The sequence below is a fragment of the Pelodiscus sinensis genome, chromosome 2 (genome assembly GCF_052426305.1).
Source record: "Pelodiscus sinensis isolate ZL-2025 chromosome 2, ASM5242630v1, whole genome shotgun sequence".
Taxonomy (NCBI): Eukaryota; Metazoa; Chordata; order Testudines; family Trionychidae; genus Pelodiscus; species Pelodiscus sinensis.
The window spans coordinates 179822865-179843612 of record NC_143053.1 but is presented as its reverse complement, the minus strand read 5'-3'; the positions used below and the strand labels follow the sequence as shown (position 1 = coordinate 179843612).

Sequence of the window (20748 nt, the reverse complement as noted above, 5' to 3'; positions counted from 1 at the left end):
TGATGCAATTGCCTTAAAGTCTGAAATGATCAAAATCAGTTAAATAATTTTGTTTAGTATAGAGAAGCAAAGTCACAGGCAGCTTTTAAAAACTTCAGCCACATAACTAAAAAACATATTACTATCTCTTGCAACTCTTACTTGTTCTGGATGCCCTTATATAGATAATCCTATTCCTAGAACTATCTGAGCATGTAAAGATGGCAGGATTAAGCTCTCTAATAATATAATTAAAATGAAATGTTGTGGGAAATCAGTCTTTAGGGTGAAATTAATTCTTTTATTCTTATCCATAAGAGATGAAAGAGCACTGCAGTGCCCAAGCAAGCTGCCATGCTGCCACTGACCATGAAATAGATCCAAGGTAGCAAATAGACCACCTTCAGCTACCAACTTCCCACATGCTTAAAATTAGTACAGGTCAACTTCTCTAGGCCAGCACCCTTGTAACCTGACCAGTACACCAAACCAGAAAATCTGCTGAACAATGGAAGGTCAATATAGTCTAGCAGCATTACCAACACTTCCACTGCTTACTCGGCTCTTAGAAGACATTTAGGGTTAAATTAGAACTAAATAACGGAGTCTATATCAAACCCACAGCTTTCACTGAATGGAAGCAAACCAAGAATAAACACAGAGGAAGCAACTAGGGTATAGAGAGCAGCTGACTTACAAAGAAAAACTTAGAAGTTTGGGAGTCAAGGACCATGTGGAATTAATAAATTCCACTGGGTCCCTGCTGCCTGCCTTTATCTGATTCTGCATGCTATGTGATTCTTCCAACACATCTGGTATTCGGCAGAAGTTAGGAACTCTTCCTGCCCCCTTGCTCACAATGTATGGCAAGCATTTAAAAAAATGTATAACTTTAGGAAATTCCCAGACAAAATACATCATTAAGATGGAGAGAAGGGGGAAATACACATCTGTAACTTAAGGATAGAAAGAAAGAATGTGGTAGCTATCAAAAAACAACAATTACAAACATAAAATTCAGAGGTGACTGTGCATTTTTACTTTTTAGATCTCATCTCTAGTGGCATGCACACTCACCTCTGAAGGACAGGAAGGCCACTGAAGAAGTAGTAAGACAATATTGCTTAGGCATCCAGGCAATTTTAATTCTGCACTATAATGATGTCCTTTCCCCCCTTTTTTGTTTTTACTTTTTCATAAGTACATTGTAAGATACTTTCTATCTCGGGGTGGGGAACCAAAGGTCTGGGGGCTGGACCCCAGCTTGGCTGAATCTGACCCTGAGGTTCAGGGCTCTCCCCCTGTGTTGGGGAACCCACACTGGTAAGGGGTTAGTTTTTTTGTGTTTGTTTCTCACTTCTATGCAGCCTATGGCTGATTTTTCTGTAGATCAGTGGCTCCCAACCCAAAAAAGGTTCACCACTCCTGTTCTATGTAAACAAAATGTGAAGGTCCTTAAGACATCTGCAGCCCACAGATATAGATATCTTAAGTTTTGAAAAGCCACCATACTACTACTGGCCTCAGCAAGGCAGTTAAGCACACAAGCAGCCTCACTGAAATCAGTGGGATTACTCACATGCTTGAAAATTAGATTTATGAGTAATTACTTTGCTGAACTGGGACATAACTGGAATCATACCAACTTATGGTCATTTTTTTCTACAAAATGTATAAGACCGAGATCTATACTTGTACACATCTAAGATTTCCATATTTTGAAATGTTTAGATCCAAGTTTATCTTTAATTCTGAAATTTATAGGCTTGTAATGGAGGGTTTTTTTTTTATAACTACATGATTTTAAAATTACTAATGTATATACTGTCAGCCTGAACTCCAGCTTCACATGCATTTTGTGTGTGAGAACACATGATAAAATGTGTAGTTATATTGTGTACTCTTATTGATGACACAAAACGCCTAATGTCTTGAACCAAGTGAGACATTCATAACCAAAGACCATTCAACATAAGTTTCCCTCAACAAGAAAAAACTGCAATTGGATTAAAATTGCTCAGTGCAACTCCAAATATATTGTAATAGTCAGCATATTTGTATTATCTACAAAATATGCAAAAAGTGGTATCTAAGCAGCTCAACAAAACTAATTCATCATCTCTGGGTTACCTTGATATCTGACTAAAAATTCCAGTGGACTAGTGAAATAATTATGGATAGCAGCTCAGGGAGAGAATTGATTAAAAATCACAAATAGACATTGTCTAACTATATCATGCCAATAAATGTGTCTTTCATATTCAGTTTAATTCATAGCCAGAGAAACCAAGAAGTACCTAATTATATTGCACTTGTACTGCACAGACTTCAGACACTTAAATCAGATTTCAGTCTGCTGTGCAACCATTTGTTCCCAATGTGAGTTCAGGAGTTCAATTTCTTCAACAATTTCTTACCCAAATACTCTTTCAAAATTAATTAATAAAAACCCTAACCAAATGCATTATTTTCAATTGTGCAGAGATGAATTTAATTAGTTCAAGTTTGCTTTTCTTTAGCATCAATTTCTGATTTTAGTTTAACTAATTATCAATCTCAAAATGGCATAAAGTAAACTCTGCTAATTAACATGGTTAAGGATTTTAACCTACCATAAAACTTACAAAATTGTGAACAAAGTAACATAGGGGGGAAAAAAACAATTTTGTGAAAGACTCTAATGCTCTTAAGGGCTTAACAGCATTGGTTGAAGCAGGCATGGAGTTGGTAGGTAATAATCAAACTTGCAACCAAAGCTTTTCCTGGTAATATCTGTGGTACTCTGTCTTGAGAAAAGAATGATGCAGCTTGGCACAGTTGTCAAACTGTGGTAGTTTTATGATGTGAAAAAAATGAGGATTTAGATGACACCACCTGACATATTTGCATCTGTACCCTACGTAACATCAAACCTGGGTGTTCAAGGATAAAAGGTTTACTGTGAAATCCAGGATGGCCCTCAAATCCTCTCAGCTTTCTAGATTACTTATTTTATTTTACTACTTCATTGCTGAAAAACTTAAACAATGAAACAAGACCTTAAAAAAAGATTTTTGTTTCTAGGAATGTTTATATGTTCAAATTTCTAAGCAGTAAATGTGCTCATTAAAAACATTTGTAACAGTGCTCACAGCTTTCATCATTGGAAGAACAGGAGGCTTATTACATGGGAGCCATAGTTCTGCCACATTTTTAAAGTGGTATTACAATAATTATCCTACATACTAACTTGAAGATTAGATGGAATGCAATATGTTCCATAACAACAGATTGTTACAACTATTCTATTGGTGCAGTGAGAGGAGGGATTTTAGGATATTTTCCCTTAACATTTAAAATATTTGGGTTCTCCCCCCCAAAAAATGCATAATGTATTTTACCAATATTTCATTGTACCTCTCTAAGTCAATACATGAAACATCCAATCATGTTTGAATGTCTGTACATTTTATGTAAAGCAAATTATTTATAATATACTAAGCTAACATGGAATCAGGGAGTCAGTAGAATAATTTTACCCTGAAGCTATGCAGTGATCAAAAAAGAATATGAATCCAAGATTTTTTTTTTTTTAATGTTGAGCCTTAAGGCTTTTTAACTTGTAGAACTACAGTGTGAGGAAAAAGTGGTGAAGTAGTTCATTTAAATTGATCATAGTTTACTTAGCTCTGATCTCACAATCCTAATGCAGAGTTAAAATCAGAGGAATAGGGTAAGAAAGAGGTATTCAAGAACAGTAAAGTAGAGATTAGGTGATTTACCTCTGCAACCATGAGCAACCATTCCCTATGAAACCATGAGCTGTTTGTAGGAAAATAACAAACCCGGGGACAGCGGTGCCGAAGAGGTGTGGCTCTGCACCGGGGATCGGTACCGGCTCCGGCTTTGGGACGGTACCGAGCAGTGTGGTCTCGGTGGTAAAGGCGTCGTTATTGGAGAAGATGTGGGTGCCAACGTGCATCCCGGCACTGAAGTGCTAGGAGGTGGATTATCGGTACAGGACTTTTTCGGTGCCGAGCCCGGTGCCATTTGGTGTTGCTTCGGTGCCGAGCGCTCTCTAGATGGCGCCGTCGGTGCCGAGGACGGCTTAGGTGCCGTAGCGGTCAGTGCCGAGGATATAGTTGGAGCCGGAGAGAGTCCAGTTTTTGACCCCGCAGAAGAAGAGTGGGTAGGGGGTTGGTCTTTTTCCATACCCTTAGTCGGCTGAGGCAGTCTAGGGAAGGAAGGCAAGTCCTCTGAGGAGGGATGGAGCGACTTCTCATATAGGAGAGTCGTCAGTCTATTGGCTCTGTCGTGGCGTGCCCTCGCTGTCAATTTAGAGCAATGCAGGCACTTTTGTGTCTGGTGTGCCTCCCCAAGACACTTAATACAGGTGGAATGTCCATCGGACGCCGGCATGGCATCCCGACATGTCTCGCAATGTTTGAAGCCCGGCGAGCCGGGCATGAAGGGTTGAGGAACAAGTGGCAAGCCTCAACGAGAGAAATTTTTTTTTTTTAAAGAACTAGTGGGGCGGGAGGGGGGTTCGAAAACTTGGTTGATGAGGTAACTAGGGGGTAAAATGAAGAATTTAACTGTTTTCTTCCCACAGAAATAGGGCAAAGAGAGGGCTCCATCTGCTGCCGAGGACGGTAGAGAAGGAACTGAGGAGCTGCGCGCGCAGGGGCCCCTTCAGTCCCAACGACACTAGAGGGCGCTACGGCGCCTGCGCGCTGTGGGAGAAACAGCTAGAAAAAGTCCCTGGTCGCCGGCGCAAGGACGCACCAGCACCCAGAGTGGAGCACCCACGGGGACCACTCGAAGGAGAATGCTACTTTCTATTAAGTATTAAACCAATAACATAAAAAGATGCTCAGCAGTGTAAATAACAGAAAAAACCCACAAGAATCCTTTCTCTGATATCAGCATTGAATTCCAAATAAAAAATATGAATAGTTAATAAAGATATACTGTAACACCTAGACAACCACTAGCCACCATCCAGCAATGTCAGGATCAAAAAAAATAACATTACCCAACTTTAAACAGATTACTAAGATGTGTTAGCATCCAATAGTTTACCTTTCAAAAACAGTTAGATACACACACTTTTTCAAATGAAAAGAGCTTATGATGGTGAGCTACAACAGTGCTCTGATAACCAAAGCCTGAGCTACAGTGATATTTTATGAATTGTAATAAATAATTAGAAGCTCAATGAATATATTTCAATATAAAATGGTACTATATATTCAAAATAAATATAATCCTGTAGTGGTAGAAATAGGATTTATACAATAAAATTGCAGTTAAGTACTGTATTTCCAGTATTCAAACCGTTCAAAATCTCAAGGCACTCAAGCAATTTTCTATTGCTAAATTTTAATCTATTTAGGGTGTAGCAACAATACTCGTGGTAGGACTGAAAAGGATAATAAGAAGGTATAAAAGGGAGTGTTTTAATCTAAGCTGTTAAAGAAATATTATTAGGAAAACAAATTGTTTTTTGCCCCTATTGCTCATTTCAATCAATGAAAGAAAGGAAGAGTGCAACTTAAGAAACCACTCCCTACATATAATTGCTTCAGAAACCATCCAACAGATTCTCACTTCAGTTTTATACTACAGGTTGGACCTTCCTGGTCCAGCGCCTTTGGGACCTGACCAGTTCCAAAGGAGGGAGTTTGCCAGACCAGGGGAGGTTGTCCCCTTTGCCAGGCTCCACTGTCCCTGGGATACCAGGCTCCCAGTTCCTCAGCCTGTCCTGGGGCTACTGGGTCTCCTCTGCCTCAAGGCTGCTAGACCCCACAGCCCCAGGACCACTGGAGCTCAGCTGCTCCGGGATGCTGGGGCTCTGCTGCTGTGCACCACCAGGGCTCTAAGCTGCCGGGGCTCCTCGCCACCAGGACTCTGCTGCCCTGAAGTTGCTGGGGCTCCGCTGCCTCAGAGTCACTGGGGCTTTGCTGATCGTGAGCTGCCAGAGCTCCATAGCCAGCCCCAGGGCCACCAGCACTCCACAGCCCCTAGACTTCTCCAGGACGCCAGGACTCTGCTGCCCAGAACCGGGGCTCTCTGGTCCAACTACATCCATGGTCCTGCCAGACCACGGACGTTACTGAACCAGAAAGTCCCCGACCAAAGAGGTTCAACCTGTACTAACTCCACTGAGGTCAGTGCAGCTATTAACAACTTAGTGCAAGTAAGTGTAGAACCTATGCTTGTCTTTACTACTCAGTAGATCAACGCTGCAGTGATCGATCCACCAACAAACAATTTGTTCTGCCTGGGTAGAGTGCTTTCCCATCCACACCGGTACTTCACCAGAATAAGAAGAGTAGATAGAGGCCACAGGAGAGCAGCCCCTGCTGACCTTACCACATAGAAGGAACTGCAATAAGTCGACTTCAGCTATAGTATTCATTTAGCTGAAGTTGTATAATTTAGATTGATGGAGGGACAGAGTGTAGACTAGTTCATTCTATAACAAGCCTAAACCCAGAGCCATTACTGATATAGGACACGTGTGCAACAACTGTTTACAAACACCAGTGTATATTTTCTAAAATTAATCTCTCCAGTGAGAGCAGACTTATAAACAGCATTTGACTATTTCATATCAATTGTTCCATCTCTGTGTCAATCTTCAAAAACTGAAGAAAAGGAGGCATGTAAAGACTACATCAATTTTAGTTCTCTGTAGTGGAATTTTCTGCCACAGAGACACCCTATTACCAAAAAACAAAACAAAACACCAAAAGTACTCTAAAAGTCCAATAATTTTGATACAGAGTCAGCAGCACGGGGCAGCAACAGCCCCTGTCCATGAGAAGTTTGAGCTCCCCCTGGACAGAGGCTGCTCCGCATCCCATGGAGAAGCCTCTGTCTGCAGGGAGCTCGGATCTCCCATAGACAGGGACTGCTGCTGCAGAGCAGCCTCTGTCGGCGGCAAGCCTGGGCCTGCTGTGGACAGATGCTGCTCCATGGCAGCCTCCCCTTCTCCTCACTCTCTGCACTGCTGCCTAGTGTGTGTGCAGGAGAGATTGCAAAAGACTTGAAAAGGACAAATATAGTGCCCATCTATATAAAGGGAAATAAAAACAACCCAGGAAACTAGAGAACAGTCAGTTTAACTTCTGTACCAGGAAAGATAATGGAGCAAGTAATTAAGGAATTCATCTGCAAACATCTGGAAGATAATAAGGTGATAGGTAACAGCCAGCATGGATTTGTTAAGAACAGATCAAGTCAAACCAATCTGATAACTTTCTTTGATAGGATAACAAGTCTTGTGGATAAGGGAGAAGTGGTGGATGTGGTATACCCAGATTTTAGTAAAGCATTTGAAACGGTCTCGCATGATCTTCTTATCAATAAACTAGGGAAATACAACCTAGATGGGGATACAATAAGGTGGCTACATAACTGAATGGACAACTGTTCTCAGAGAGTAGTTATTAACGGCTCACAACCATGCAGGAAGAGCATAAAAAGTGGGGTTCCGCAGGGGTCTGTTTTGGGGCCAGTTCTGTTCAATATCTTCATCAATGATTTAGATATTGGCATAGAGAGTACGCTTATTAAGTTTGCAGATGATACCAGCTGGGAGGGGTTGTAAGTGCTTTGGAGGATAGGGTCATAATTCAAAATGACCTGGACAAACTAGAGAAATGGTCTGAGGTAAATAGGATGAAGTTTAATAAGGACACATGCAAAGTGCTTCACTTAGGAAGGAACGAACTGCTTCACACATACAGAATGGGAAGTAATTGTCTAGGAAGGAGTATTGCAGAAAGGAATCTAGGGGTCATAGTGGACCACAAGCTAAATATGAGTCAGTGTGACACTTTTACAAAAAAAGCAAACATGATTCTGGGATGCATTAACAAGAGTGTTGTGAGCAAGACACAAGAAGTCATTCTTTCGCTCCACTCTGCACTGATTAGGCCTCATTTGGAGTATTGTGTCCAGCTGGCACCACATTTCAAGAAAGATGTGGAAAAATTGGAGGAGTTCCAGAGAAGAGCAACAAAAATAATTAAAGGCCTAGAAAGCATGTCCTGTGAGGGAAGACTGAAAGAAATGAGCTTGTTTAGTCTAGAAAAGAACAGACAGAGGGGACATGATAGCAGTTTCCAAGTATCTAAAAGGCTGTTACAAGGAGGAGGGAGAAAAATTGTTCTCCTCAGCCTCTGATGATAGGACAAGAAGCAATGGGCTTAACCTGCAGCAAGGGAGGCTTAGGTTGGACATTAGGAAAGACTTCCTAAATCTCAGGGTTGTTAAACACTGGAATAAATTGCCTAGGGAGATTGTGGAATCTCCATCACTGAAGATATTTAAGAGCAGTTTGGATAGACATCTATCAGAGATGACCTAGATAGATGGTGCTTGGTCCTGCCATGAGGGCAGGGGACTGGACTAAATGATCTCTCAAGGTTCCTTCCAATTCTAATATTCTATGATTCTATCCCTAAAGAAAACCAGCAGTTTAAAAAGTGGTAATTTGCCTTTCACGGATGAAAGATAATATCTTAGAGCATATAGAATAGCAGAAAAGATTCATGAAAGAAATAATCATCACAAAATGATATTTTCAAACAACTAAAGAGTTGGGAATCAAACAACACATCGATATTTTAAAACTTCAGTGCTTAAATTAGATATCTAAATTCATAACAGTCTGATTTTTCAGAAGCACTGAACACCCAAGGCTTCACACAAATTTTAAGGGAGCTATGAATATTCAGAACTTATGAAATTAGGCTACTTGTCAACTGTCTAAATATGGATTAATTTAAGCATCCAAGATTGTTTTGATCAGAACTTTGCATCATGGGACTTTGTCCTGCTGCTTGGAAGAAAAGGGGTCGTTGTCTATAGAAGACTCCCTCTGCAAATGATGACAGAGGGGATGGAAGGAGAAAGTTTATCTGGATGGAAAAGGGAGGAACAGGAAGTAGCTGGACCATGTGTGTGTTAGTGTGCATGCAGGTGAATGCATGTGTCTGTCTATGGGGATCCTGATCTTTCAGGTGACCAGAAGGTGGGTAGAGAAGCTTTCTCTTACGAATCGGGCTAGCAAGACTGATTTAGTCACAGCTTGATGGTATATTATGTTAACTGTAAGCAATTTGGTTTTAAAAGGTTCAGAAACATACATCAGAGGGGTAGCCGTGTTAGTGTGAATCTGCAAAAGCGACGAGGAGTCCTGTGGCACCTTATAGACTAACTGAAGTGCCATACAGAAACATACAGAAACCCTATTTGTTACAGTCATTACATTATTGGTAGAATTCACAAGACAATGATCAGAAATGAAGAATGAAATGAAATGCTCACTTTTCAGCAGCTAGTGAGGGAAAAGAAATTTCATAGAATCATAGAACTGGAAGAGACCTCAGAAGGTCATCAAGTCCAGCCCCCTGCTCTAGGCAGGACCAATTCCAAATAAATCAACCCGGCCAGGACTTTGTCAAGCCGAGACTTAAACACCTCTAGGGATGGAGACTCCACTACTTCCCTAGGTAACCCATTCCAGTGCTTCACCACCCTCCTAGTGAAACAGTTTTTCCTAATATCCAACCTGGACCTCTCCCACCACAACTTGAGACCATTGGTCCTTGTTCTACCATCTGTCACTACTGAGAACAGCCTCTCTCCATCCTCTTTGGAACCTCTCTTCAGGAAGTTGAAGGCTGCTATCAAATCCCCCCTCACTCTTCGCTTCTGCAGACTAAACAGACCCAAGTCCCTGAGCCTTTCCTCATAAGTCATATGCTCCAGCCCCCTAATCATTTTGGTTGCCCTCCGCTGGACCCTCTCCAATGTGTCTACATCCTTTTTGTAGTGGGGGGCCCAGAACTGGACACAATACTCCAGATGTGGCCTTACCAAAGCCGAATAAAGGGGAATAATGACATCTCTGGATCTGCTGGCAATGCTCCTCTTAATGCAACCTAATATGCCATTAGCCTTCTTGACTACAAGGGCACACTGTTGACTCATATCCAGCTTCTCATCCACTGTAACCCCCAGGTCCTTTTCTGCAGAACTACTACTTAACCGGTTGGTTCCCAGCTTTTAACTATGCTTGGGATTCTTCCGTCCCAAGTGCAGGACTCTATACTTGTCCTTGTTGAACCTCATCAGATTTCTTGTGGCTCAATCCTCCAATTTGTCTAAGTCATTCTGGACCTTATCTCTGCCCTTAAACGGAGATTTCAGAATTATTAGCCTATGTAATATGATTGCGCCATATGTAATATTTTACACAGAGTAAGATAAATTTATGTATTTGTACAGTACATTCAGGAACTGTTTTTTTAATTTCCATTTATATTTAACTGTGCTAAAAGATAATTAATATAATCCAGCACATATAAAACTGTAATACAGCAGACTTCAGATCAAAAACTATTCCTTACAAACCTTCTACCTGTAGCAAATACACTAAGTATGAGAAAAGTATTTTCAGTGACCAGATCTGTGTTTCTACACAATCTCATCAGTATGAATTGCACTTACATCTATATAATTCATAATTTCTAACAGAATAGCGAATAAAGATGAAATGAGAAAAATTCTAATTAGAAAGAAAATGTAATTGTGTTACCTAGTAAGAGCAGGGCTATGTTCAGTCAGAGCTACCAACAGTTTCAGGGCATATACTGGTACTGGGTCAGGTGCCATTAGTATATGCTCATATCTGCAATGAAAAAGAAAAAGTATAGTGAAAAGCCAGTAATATTCTATACAAAGCAGCTGATAGATTATATGAACTTGGCAACTCTGCAACACAGCCAGAAAGTGCCAAGGGAACGATAGAATTGGCAGGCTCCTGAACTAATGAAGTCAGGGACTAAAGGGCAAATCAGAATGAAGGCCTGGTATGGAGATAGTAGGTGCTGGTGCTTCCGTCCTTAGCACCAGATTCAATGGATGCCCCATAGCTAAACCTGGAGTCAATAGAATGAGCTCTTGCTGATCTCAGAGCAGGAGAAGGGACGGGTTGAATAGACTTGCTTCATCCCATCTACAGGAAGGAGTATGATACCGATCAGCATTCCTCTCGGAAGGTGATGAAAAGTTTCGTTTGACCATGGCATGGCCCCCTTTAGTCTTATGGGATCTGTTTCTCACCACATTGAAGGAGGGAAAATGGCTTCTCTTCCTCATGGGAAAACAACAGGGTGCCAATGTGGAGAAGTATTACTTGCTGGTTACACAAATGAACATCAATCAGACAAGGGCCTTAGTGGTGAAGCAGACCTCAGGGCCTGCTTAAGGAAGTGCTGCTTCAGCTCTAAGACTCTCACCACTGGAGTTTTCTTGATGTTTTCTACAGATGAGACACTACAAGTACCCTACGTGGAGATCACAACTGGTGATAACCCATCCCCACAATGGACAGTGCTTGAACCCTGATTAGGGTAGCCAGATATCTGTCTTTTTTTTTAACCAGAATGTCCACATAAAAAGGGACCCTGGGAGCTCCAATCGGCACTGCTGATGGCCTATTAAAAGTCCATTTACTGGCAGGGGACAAGAAAGGGGTCTGCAGCAAAACTCTCTCTAGAATTCAGGGGTGGTGCAAGCCCTAGAAGGCAGTGGGATCCAAGCAGAGGGGCTGGGAAAGGCAGTTGGCTGGAGACAGCAGGGTTAAGCCCAGGCAGCAGCCATCATGGTGGCCAGGGACTCTCTGTAGAATAGGCTGTGTGGCCTTTAAAAAATGCTTTCATCCTCCTCCCTGCCAAGCCTGCTACTCCCCGGCTCATGGGATCAGAAAAAGGAGATGGCTCAGCCAACGCCAGGGGGAAGGCGCAGGGGGAGGAAAAGGCAGGACAACTGCTGCCACCTGCCCCATAGCCTGCTCCCCAGGGACTGCTGCACTAGGTTTGTCTCATGACCATGTGACCAACAGGTAAGTGGCTGCGAGCTTGTCAGTCTCCTCCCAGGGATGAATGGGCTGCAAAGAAGCATAGGGCTACACTTGGGCTGCTCTCCCTAGGAACAGATCACAGCAGAGTTGGTGGCAGCTGGCTGTGGAGGTCCCAGCCAGTGGCCAGGCTGGGGGAGTTGAAGGAGAGAAGCTGGGGGTCATTGCAAATAAAGGGGGTAGAGGGCAAGGATAAGGAAGGGGCCTGCAGCAGTGCTCTCGTTGGAACTACTGTGATTTGGGCTCCACTGGGGAGCAGTAGAACAGGGCAGCAATGAGATGTGTGGGGTATCACTTGTGGGGAATTCTCTCCCTCTCTTCCCTCCATTCTAAAGAAAAGGAAAACATTTGTCCTCAATACACTAGCCAAGACATGTCTTCAGGGTTCATGGCAGACAAAGCTGTTTTTGAGGCCTGAGAAATGCTAGGGCAGTGCTGGTGTGGCTGTTATTTAAGGGGCTACCTGGAGCCTTCACCCCAAATCCCCTCCTATGCCCCAACCTCCTACCCCAGCCTGGAATCTCCTCCTGCACTCCAAACCTTTCATCCCTACTCTAAAGCCTGCACCCCCATTCAGGTGAAAATGAGTGAGAAAAGAGAAGAAAGCGAGCGAGGGCAGGGCCTCAGAGAAGGGACATGACCTCGGGGCAGTAGGCAGGGCAAGGGTATTTGGTTTTCTGCCATTAGAAAGTTGGCAGAGAACTACTCAAACTCACACTGAACTAAACCTAAATTGCCACAAGAAAAATTTCTCAGACAACTCAGACTGAAAATGTGACGTGAGCACACCTCACTGAGCTCTGACTCTAGCTGCAGGAGGTAAGAAAGCAGTGAGGGAGATTGGGGTAGCGCTGCCCTTACATAAGGGGTGGAGAACCTTTTTTGGATCCGGAGCCACAGATCCACAGAAAAATCAGTTGGGTGCCACCACCCACAAGTAAGAAGCAATCCTCTTTCCCCACCCCACCCCCCAAAAAAACCCTCACTGATTTGGCTCCCCAAGAGAAAGGGAGAAAAACGACACTTGCTTCTCTCTTGCAACTTGGGGTGCCAGAGTTCCCTAGCATGCTGAGACTCAGGGCTTTCCCACAGGGCAGGATTAACTTTTCTGGGGGCCTAGAGCTAGAATATTTTTGTTGGGACACCATAGGCTCTGAGGTGGGCCAAAAATGAGAGGGTTCAGTGCATGGCAAGGCAGCCTGGAGACGGGGATTTGGGTTCCGGGCAAGAAGTATGGTGCAGGAGGAGGTTGAGGTACAGGATCTGGATGAGAGGAAAGGTGCAAGAGAGGACCGGGAATTGGGGTGTTTATCTGGTGCAGCTCCCAGTGGAACACAGGTAGTTCTGCACTGCTTTTCACTTGCAGGCACTTCCCATGCCGCTCCCAGTGGCTGTGATTACTGGCCAATGGGAGCGATGGGGGGGGTAGAGCCTGGCCTTGTTTCCCCAGCAGAAGATCGAGAGAACGACAGCACATAGAGCCACTAACTCTCCCTCCCAGGTAGAGTCAGCCACATAGGCGCTTTAGTGCCATCTCCCCACTACTCTCCCCACAGTAGGAAGCCAGCACTCATGCTGCAGCCATGTGGGGGGTACTCAGGCTCAGAGACTCGCTGTGGGACTGGAAAACCAGCTTGCCCTGTTGCAGGTGGCAGAGAAGCCTGAAGCCTCATGGGCCAAGTCAAGCCAGGATCCAGATCCTGCAAGAGAAAGGCTAAGGCAGCAGGATGGATACCCCTGGGCAAAGATCTTCGGCTTTAGTGCGCTGGATGCATGCATGCTTACATAAAATAAATAGCTGCACCTACTCAAAGAAAAGCTGTTCTTAACTCATTAGCTAGGAAAAGATAGATTTGAGGGAAATTTTTGTCTTGTTCTAAGAGCTATAGGGAGTATCACTGAGATGCAATCTTAGGCTATGAATACACTGGAGGGTTATTGCGCAAGTATGGCAGTTTTTGCGCAAGAATCCGCAGAGCGTCTACACTGCCCGCCCACTCTCGTGCAAGGAAATGTACAATAAGGCGTGATAAGAGACGGCTCCCTAAACAAGAGCTACTCTCTTTTTTAACAGGTGTAAGCCCTCTTGCGCAGGAGCTCTTGTGCAGGCGGGCAGTGTGGACCCTCAGCAGGGATTTCTTGCGCAAAAAAGTCCTATGGCTTAAAAGGCCATCAGCGCTTTCTTGCGCAAGAAAGCATCCACACGGCCATGGGCACTCTTGTGCAAAAGCACAGCTCACACATGGCAGTGTGGACGTTTTCTTGCGCAAGACTTCTTGCACAAGAACCCTTGCGCAAGATGTTCTTGTGCAAGAACCCGCCCGTGTAGACATAGCCTTAGTGTCCCACAGATGTTCTGTTTGTGTCACTGACACTCTATTCTCTGGAACCCCCATATTCACAATTGCCAAATGATTATGGTCAGTTTTGTACAAAGTATGTATTGTGAGGTATCATTTAAGTTTTAATTTGCTGAACATTAATAGCCTGTTGGATTCTGTGTAATGTCATTTTATGCGAAGTTATGAAGTACTGCTATCTAGGTTAATGAAATATGTTGTGAGGATGAGGCAACTATCACTGACCAGACATGCATTGATGGCTCTTCAAGAACACTCTGTTATCCCAGAGACTCCTCAGTGACATCATGTATGCAATGAGGGCTGCCTAATCCCCACTTCACAGCAAATATCTCTCTAGTTTCTAGAAGCAAGTATGAGAGAGGGACAATGACATCGCTTGGCCTTTCTCCTCCCAGATCTCAACACTTGGAAGATTTTCTGGAAAACAAAGACTTTGGACTGGGGAGATTAGCGCTAGGCTGAAAGGGAATACGGCCTTGGTGTTAAGGATTATGAGCTGTCTGCAACATTCATTAGGGTGAGAAAAGCTGTTTGATTCAAATCTTGCTTAATTTGTTAAAGTTAGACTTTAGACTGTCCATTTATTTTTATTTCTTGTGTAACCAATTTTGCTCTGAATGCCTGCTAATTATATCACTTAAAATCTTTGTGCAGCTAATAAATCTGTTTTATATGTTACCTAAAACAGTGTGGATTTGGCTGACATGCTTAGAGAATCTCAGTGCAGGTTAACCAGGGAGGATGCACATTCATTGCCTTTTTTCAGAGTGGAGAACTAATTAACCAAGTTGTACTATCCCAGGGAGTCTTGAGCAGTGTAAGATGACACATTTCTGGGGTGCAAGGCTGGGGGGACTGGCTAGTATCTTTGTTATGATTCATAAATGAACTCAGATAGCATTCCTGCAATTTAGCTGGGTGTGGGTTCCACATACTGATGGCTGAGTGGTCACAGTGCCAGAAGGGGTTTACTGTTTGTCACCGGCATCGCACTATGTGAAACAGTTCAGTCTGGAGAGTTTCGGGGGCACAGCAGTCCCACATTCCAAGTTGTACCTCAGGGATCCCATCATAAGTAATAAATGGATTTGACGGGCAAACATCTGGCAGAAATATCTGACACACCAGTTTATCATTATTTATTACTATTTTAGTTTTACTGTTTAAATCAAAAGGTACTTTTAAAATAAATATACAGTCAAAATGGATTGGGCATCAAATGATTCCCCTTTAAGCAGCAGTACTGTACTTACTGAGGCAGCAATGAATCTCTAATGAGACACAGAAGCTTGTTGTTTGAGTCAAGGCTCTCCTCTTTCTCTTCAGCCATGACCTCGTGGCTCACAAGCAGTGATGTGGTTTCTGAAAGCAACCGCAAGCTGAAGATTCTCCATTCCACTTGAAAATAAATGTGCCAAGAATGTGACCACACTGAAGTCTAATTAAAACAAAATGTGGAATTCATGGACATTTTAGTTGATGTGGCCATATACTTACCATTCTGGCTATGGACCAAAGAAACTAACGGTGGAAGGATATAGTCCACAGCCTAAAACAGAGCATTAAAGAAATATGGTTTAGATCATTCAGAAAGAAAAAAAAATAGAACTCATATAATTATGTTTATTCTACTATTAGAGTCTTTGATCAAAGGGATGAGCAATCCTAGAAATTCATCCATAATCACACTTATTAGACCACCAAGAGAACTTTGCTCTAGTAAATCACTATAAAGTCATAGAGGACAATATCTGTATATGAAAAACAGTATAATCAATGTTGGACAGTTTACTGATAATTCTTTTTGTTTAAAAAGCAGAATCTGATGCTTATATTAGATATTAAAGAAGCTAAAATAGAATTATCAATTGTATTAATCCCCATGCTCCAGATAATAAACTAATTATCTGATGGGGTTAGGAAAGAATTTCTTCCGATGATATTTGAAGTACACTGTGGCAGTTTCATACCCTGCACACTGAAACATTTATCACCATCAATTTCAGAGATACTTCAAATAGATTAACCATTGGTTCTTTCCAATACAGTAATACATAGGTTCCCATTAAGATTCAGTTTTAGAGGCTGAACTCATGAATTTTGATAAAGAATATATTCCAATAAAATGTTTCCATATTCCCTAGAGTCACTGAGCAATGTTCCAATCTGATGTATCCAGTTATCTATTTAGTGGGATGACAACTTATTTTCATACCCAGTTTTAAGTAAATTCAGCTTTTAAAAAGCAAATATATATAGGGAATGGATAATGCAACAGGAGCAGAGACAAAACAATCAGAAGCAATACAAAACAATAAACTGATTTTGAGCATCCAGGGCAGGTTACAGATACTAAAACTGAGAAATTAATGTTACTACTTAATCATTTCAGTAAACTACACAAATTAAATAATGAAGAACTTTCAAAATAACACCATCACAAAAATATAGTGAAAACAAATGATTTCACCATACCACCATAAAACAGGCTTCTCAATTGCTTTGAACAGAATGCAAGATATGATGCTATAAAATATTTGTGGTCAGTTTCTTAGTGTAAATCAGTTTACTTTCACTGAAGTCAACTTATACCAGATGAGGATCTTGCTCCATATTATTTATGTTTATTTGAATGTTATATAGCACATTACAATGGTTAACAATTCTTTGGAGAATAATCATTTAATTTTTAAGTATTTATTAAAATTTAATAATTGTGATAGACCCAGACCAATTGATTACCAAAGTCTGAAAGAAGGTAAAGCAAAATACAGGACTATGTAGTCCTGTATTTTGCTTCAGCTACACCAGACTAACACGGCTACATTTCTATTACTATTCTGAAATAAGGTAGATTTCCTGACCCCTGGGTGAACAGTTTTCTGTTCCCTGAGGGAACGTCTACACTGCAGGGCTTAACTCAAAATAAGCTACACATATTGAGCTACATCAATTGCATATCTTATTTTGAAATAGCTTATTTTGAAATTGGGAGCATCTATAGAGCATTTATTCGAAATAGAGCGTCCGTGCCAATCTTGACGCGGTTTTGTGCAAGAAAGCCCCGATCACCATTTTTGCCATCGGGGCTTTTTTGCACAAAACAGTTTTTAGCTGTCTACACTGGCCCTCTTGCGCAAAAGCATTTGCGCAAGAGGGCTTTTGCCCGAACAGGAGCAGCATAGCATTTCTGCAAGAACACTGACAATCTTACATTAGATTGTCAGTGTTCTTGTGGAAATTCAAGCGGCCAGTGTAGACAGCTGGCAAGTTTTTCCAGAAAAGCGGCTGATTTTCCGGAAAAACTTGCCAGTCTAGATGCAGCCTGAGGGTTACAGGAGTCGGAGTAAGAAGTCCTCCAGCTTGACAATATTTTGACAATATTTCAAAATAACTGCCTGCTCTGTAGATGCAGACTAAGTTATTTTGGAATAGTGCTAGTTATTTTGAAATAGTGTTGCAGCGTAGATGTACCCTGAGTGACCACGGCAGGGGCTGCTAAATGACAATTAAGCCAGGCAGGCACCAGGAGCCAATGAAAAACATGTTTGAAGCAAGTGAGAGAGACAGGCTAATCAAGCACCTGCAGCCCACTAAGGACCTGCTGGGGCTGGCTTAAAAGGCTTTCCTTCAGAGGGCTAGGGGAGTGCAATGTGGAGGAGCAGGAAGGACTTGTTCAGGTACCAGGAAGGAGGTACTGGAGGGAGTTGGTTTGGGAAGTGGTTCCAGGGAAAGGTGCAGCTCTGGTGGTGGAGGAATTACTGCCTGCTGATGATGCTGGGTTCCTGGGCTAGAACCTGGAGCAGAGAGGGGGCCCAGGTACCTCCCAACACTCCCTACATCACTACAGAGGCCATCCCTGAAGCAGGAGTTTGGCACTATAGAGGAGTTCATCCCAAACCATCTAGGAAAGGGCAAGAGGCTAGGTGGAGGGCCACACAGCCTCTGAGGCAAACACTTTCTACCTAGAAATGCAGAACCCCCAAGGCAAGGCCAGAGCCTTGGTACATAATGCATAAGGTGCATTGTTCAATACTTTGTTATTAAATATTTCATAGCCTTTACAATCCATTCAATATATGTAATAAAATGACTTTGCACTCCAATAGCGCCTTTAAGTGGATGACTTTAAATTACTTTACAAATGCTAATTAGGCAAATCTCACAACAAATCTGGGAGACGGGTAAGACTGTATGGGGATCACTTCTTTCACTACTTAGCACAACTGCTTCTGGAGTGAAATAAGGCAATAGTTTTAATAGGCAGCAGTTTAGGCAATTCAGATCACCATGTTCAATTGAAACTGCAGTGGAATTTACCAATGCCTGGTCTATGCTGGAAGTTTAGGTTGAACTTAGCTGCATTAGGGCAATTTTCTAAACAATGAGTCCAGACTAGCAAACCCATTCCATCAACTGTAAGGGCTGTTAACACTTATTTATGTACTCCTGCTTTCACAGGGAACAACCTCTACATTTGATTTTGCATGGTCGACTTTGCAGTGGTGCAGATTCAGTGCAGTGAAAGTTGACATTTTTGGCCTACAGGAGATGTCCCACAGTGCTCCGCAATGACTGCTCTGGCCATGACATTCAACTCCACTGCTCTCAAGGTGAACAGGAAAATCTTGGGAAAATCTGAATTTCATTTCTTGTGTGGCCAGCATGCTGAGCAGACCTCAGAGTAGGCAGTACATCTGAGAAGGACATCTGACCATGTTCAAGTTCCATGATTTCTCATGGTCACAGATGAGCATCAGTATGGAGCACGAAGTAGACCCTGAACATGATTGCTGTGCGGGGAGAGGAATCTGTTCTTGTAGAACTATAAACCAGCAAAAAACCCACAGATGTTTATGCCAAGGTTACAAAGGACGTGATGGAGAAAAACTATGCCAGGGACACCCAGCAGTGCTGAATTAAAATAAAGGAGTTGAGGCAGCTGTCCCAAAAGTTGAAGAAGGCAAATAGATGGTCTGGAGTACTGCAGCAAACGTGCCACTTTTACGAGCAGCTGCATATGATCCTTGGGAGGGGGAATCTGACCAGCTTCCCTAAGCCAGTCCTTCTCACAAAGTTTCTGGGCCTGCCTTATTCTGTTCTCCATGATAGGATACCTTCCCATGCCAAGCCATCAGTAAGTGGTCTGGCATCATTGCATCATAAACCATTGCAGCATGAGGTCCAGGTTTCTGGGCACATCCAGTTAGTATCTGCTCCCTATTATTCTGTGTGATTTGGAAAAGACCAATACCTTTCATGGCAACCTAAATGAAGCAGGGAAAGCTATTAGCTGATGTGTCTGCAGTAAGCTACCATTTGCTCACCCCCACACCTTGAACTCCACTCTGCCACCACACCCAGACCCCCTCCATCCTACCCGCTCCTGCAGGAAGGAAGAGTTGCACTCTTGGCAAATGGGGAGGGCTGAACACACAAGCACTGTATGAGCTCCTGCCCTGAAGTCACGCCCAAACACCCTACCCTTCTCCTTCACAGGCTCGTGGCCTCACATGTTCCTTACTATGCTTGCCACCAAAACAACTCTAGCTTCTCCTCTAAGAACTCTGAGGTATAATGACTGCAGAGTGGCTGCTTAAAAGCATAACTATGGCCTTATACATAACGCATCCTTATTGTCCCCAATTGTCTTTGTCTAAACCTAATCAGGTTAGGTTTTACACTCTACAATGTATTCCTGTAAAGTCTCTCCTTTACTTTTCATTACAGTAGGAAAAAAGCACTCAGTCTCCTGCATACTTCCTAGCCCCGCAAGCTGTCCACATGGCACAAATCCAAAGGTGAAAATGGACTAGGGAAGAGATGTCCAATGAGAAAATGCAATCTGCCAACTTGGACAGAGAGCACATGAGTGAGTGGAGATGTGTGCAAAGCATAAGGAGAAAAGTGTGTGCAAAGAATGGGAAGACAAGCACCAGGAGAGAGTGTAGTCATCCATGGGAGCTGTAATGGACTGCATGGCAGCTTTCTAGGACACCTATCTGAACAGGTATCCCCTCCAAGCCCTGCAAACCATTTTCACCTCATCAAGTTCCATAGGCTGCTTGTCCTAGGAGCCCTAGAATGTGTGGGGGGAGAAGTCAAGGGCAGCCTCACACTCAACCCCAGGGATGCATCACAAAGCAAAAGCCTGTCCTCACAGTTGTGATCACTCCACCCTCCCAAAGCTCCCATGCTGGACTCCTTTTCTGTCCCTGCTGTGTTCCCTAAATAAAAATGCATGATTTATTAACAGTAGTCTCTTTATTGCTTGTATTATGGGAAGGGCTAGGGTTTACAGGAAAGTACACTGAATACAGGAGCACCTCATTGAGAGCAACATGCATGACTCTCAAAACTGGCCATTCATAAAACTGTCTTTCAAAGCCTCCCTGATTTGCACTGTCCCTCACCATGCTCTTCTTATTGGCTTCATGTCTGGCTGCTCAAAATCCCTGGTTAGGTGCCATGCCTCAGCAGTCCACCCAGACA

The 20748-nt window shown here is 42.8% G+C and overlaps 1 protein-coding gene across 5 annotated transcripts in view; it reads right to left on the bottom strand.

The window, feature by feature from the left end:
- Positions 1-20748, bottom strand: part of ULK4 (unc-51 like kinase 4) — a 428077-nt gene that overhangs the window by 238124 nt on the left and 169205 nt on the right. For 4 of the 5 annotated variants that reach the window (XR_012901902.2, XM_006131810.5, XM_089776581.1 and 1 more), the window contains exons 28-30: positions 15754-15805; positions 15510-15654; positions 10571-10663 (exon numbers count right to left, since the gene is read on the bottom strand). Coding sequence is in view for 4 of the 5 variants with exons in the window: in XM_006131810.5 (XP_006131872.3) it covers positions 10571-10663; positions 15510-15654; positions 15754-15805 (290 nt within the window). In the remaining variant the exon portion in view is untranslated. The remainder of the gene's footprint in view (positions 1-10570; positions 10664-15509; positions 15655-15753; positions 15806-20748) is intronic. The other variant, XM_025189026.3, reaches the window with a different exon arrangement.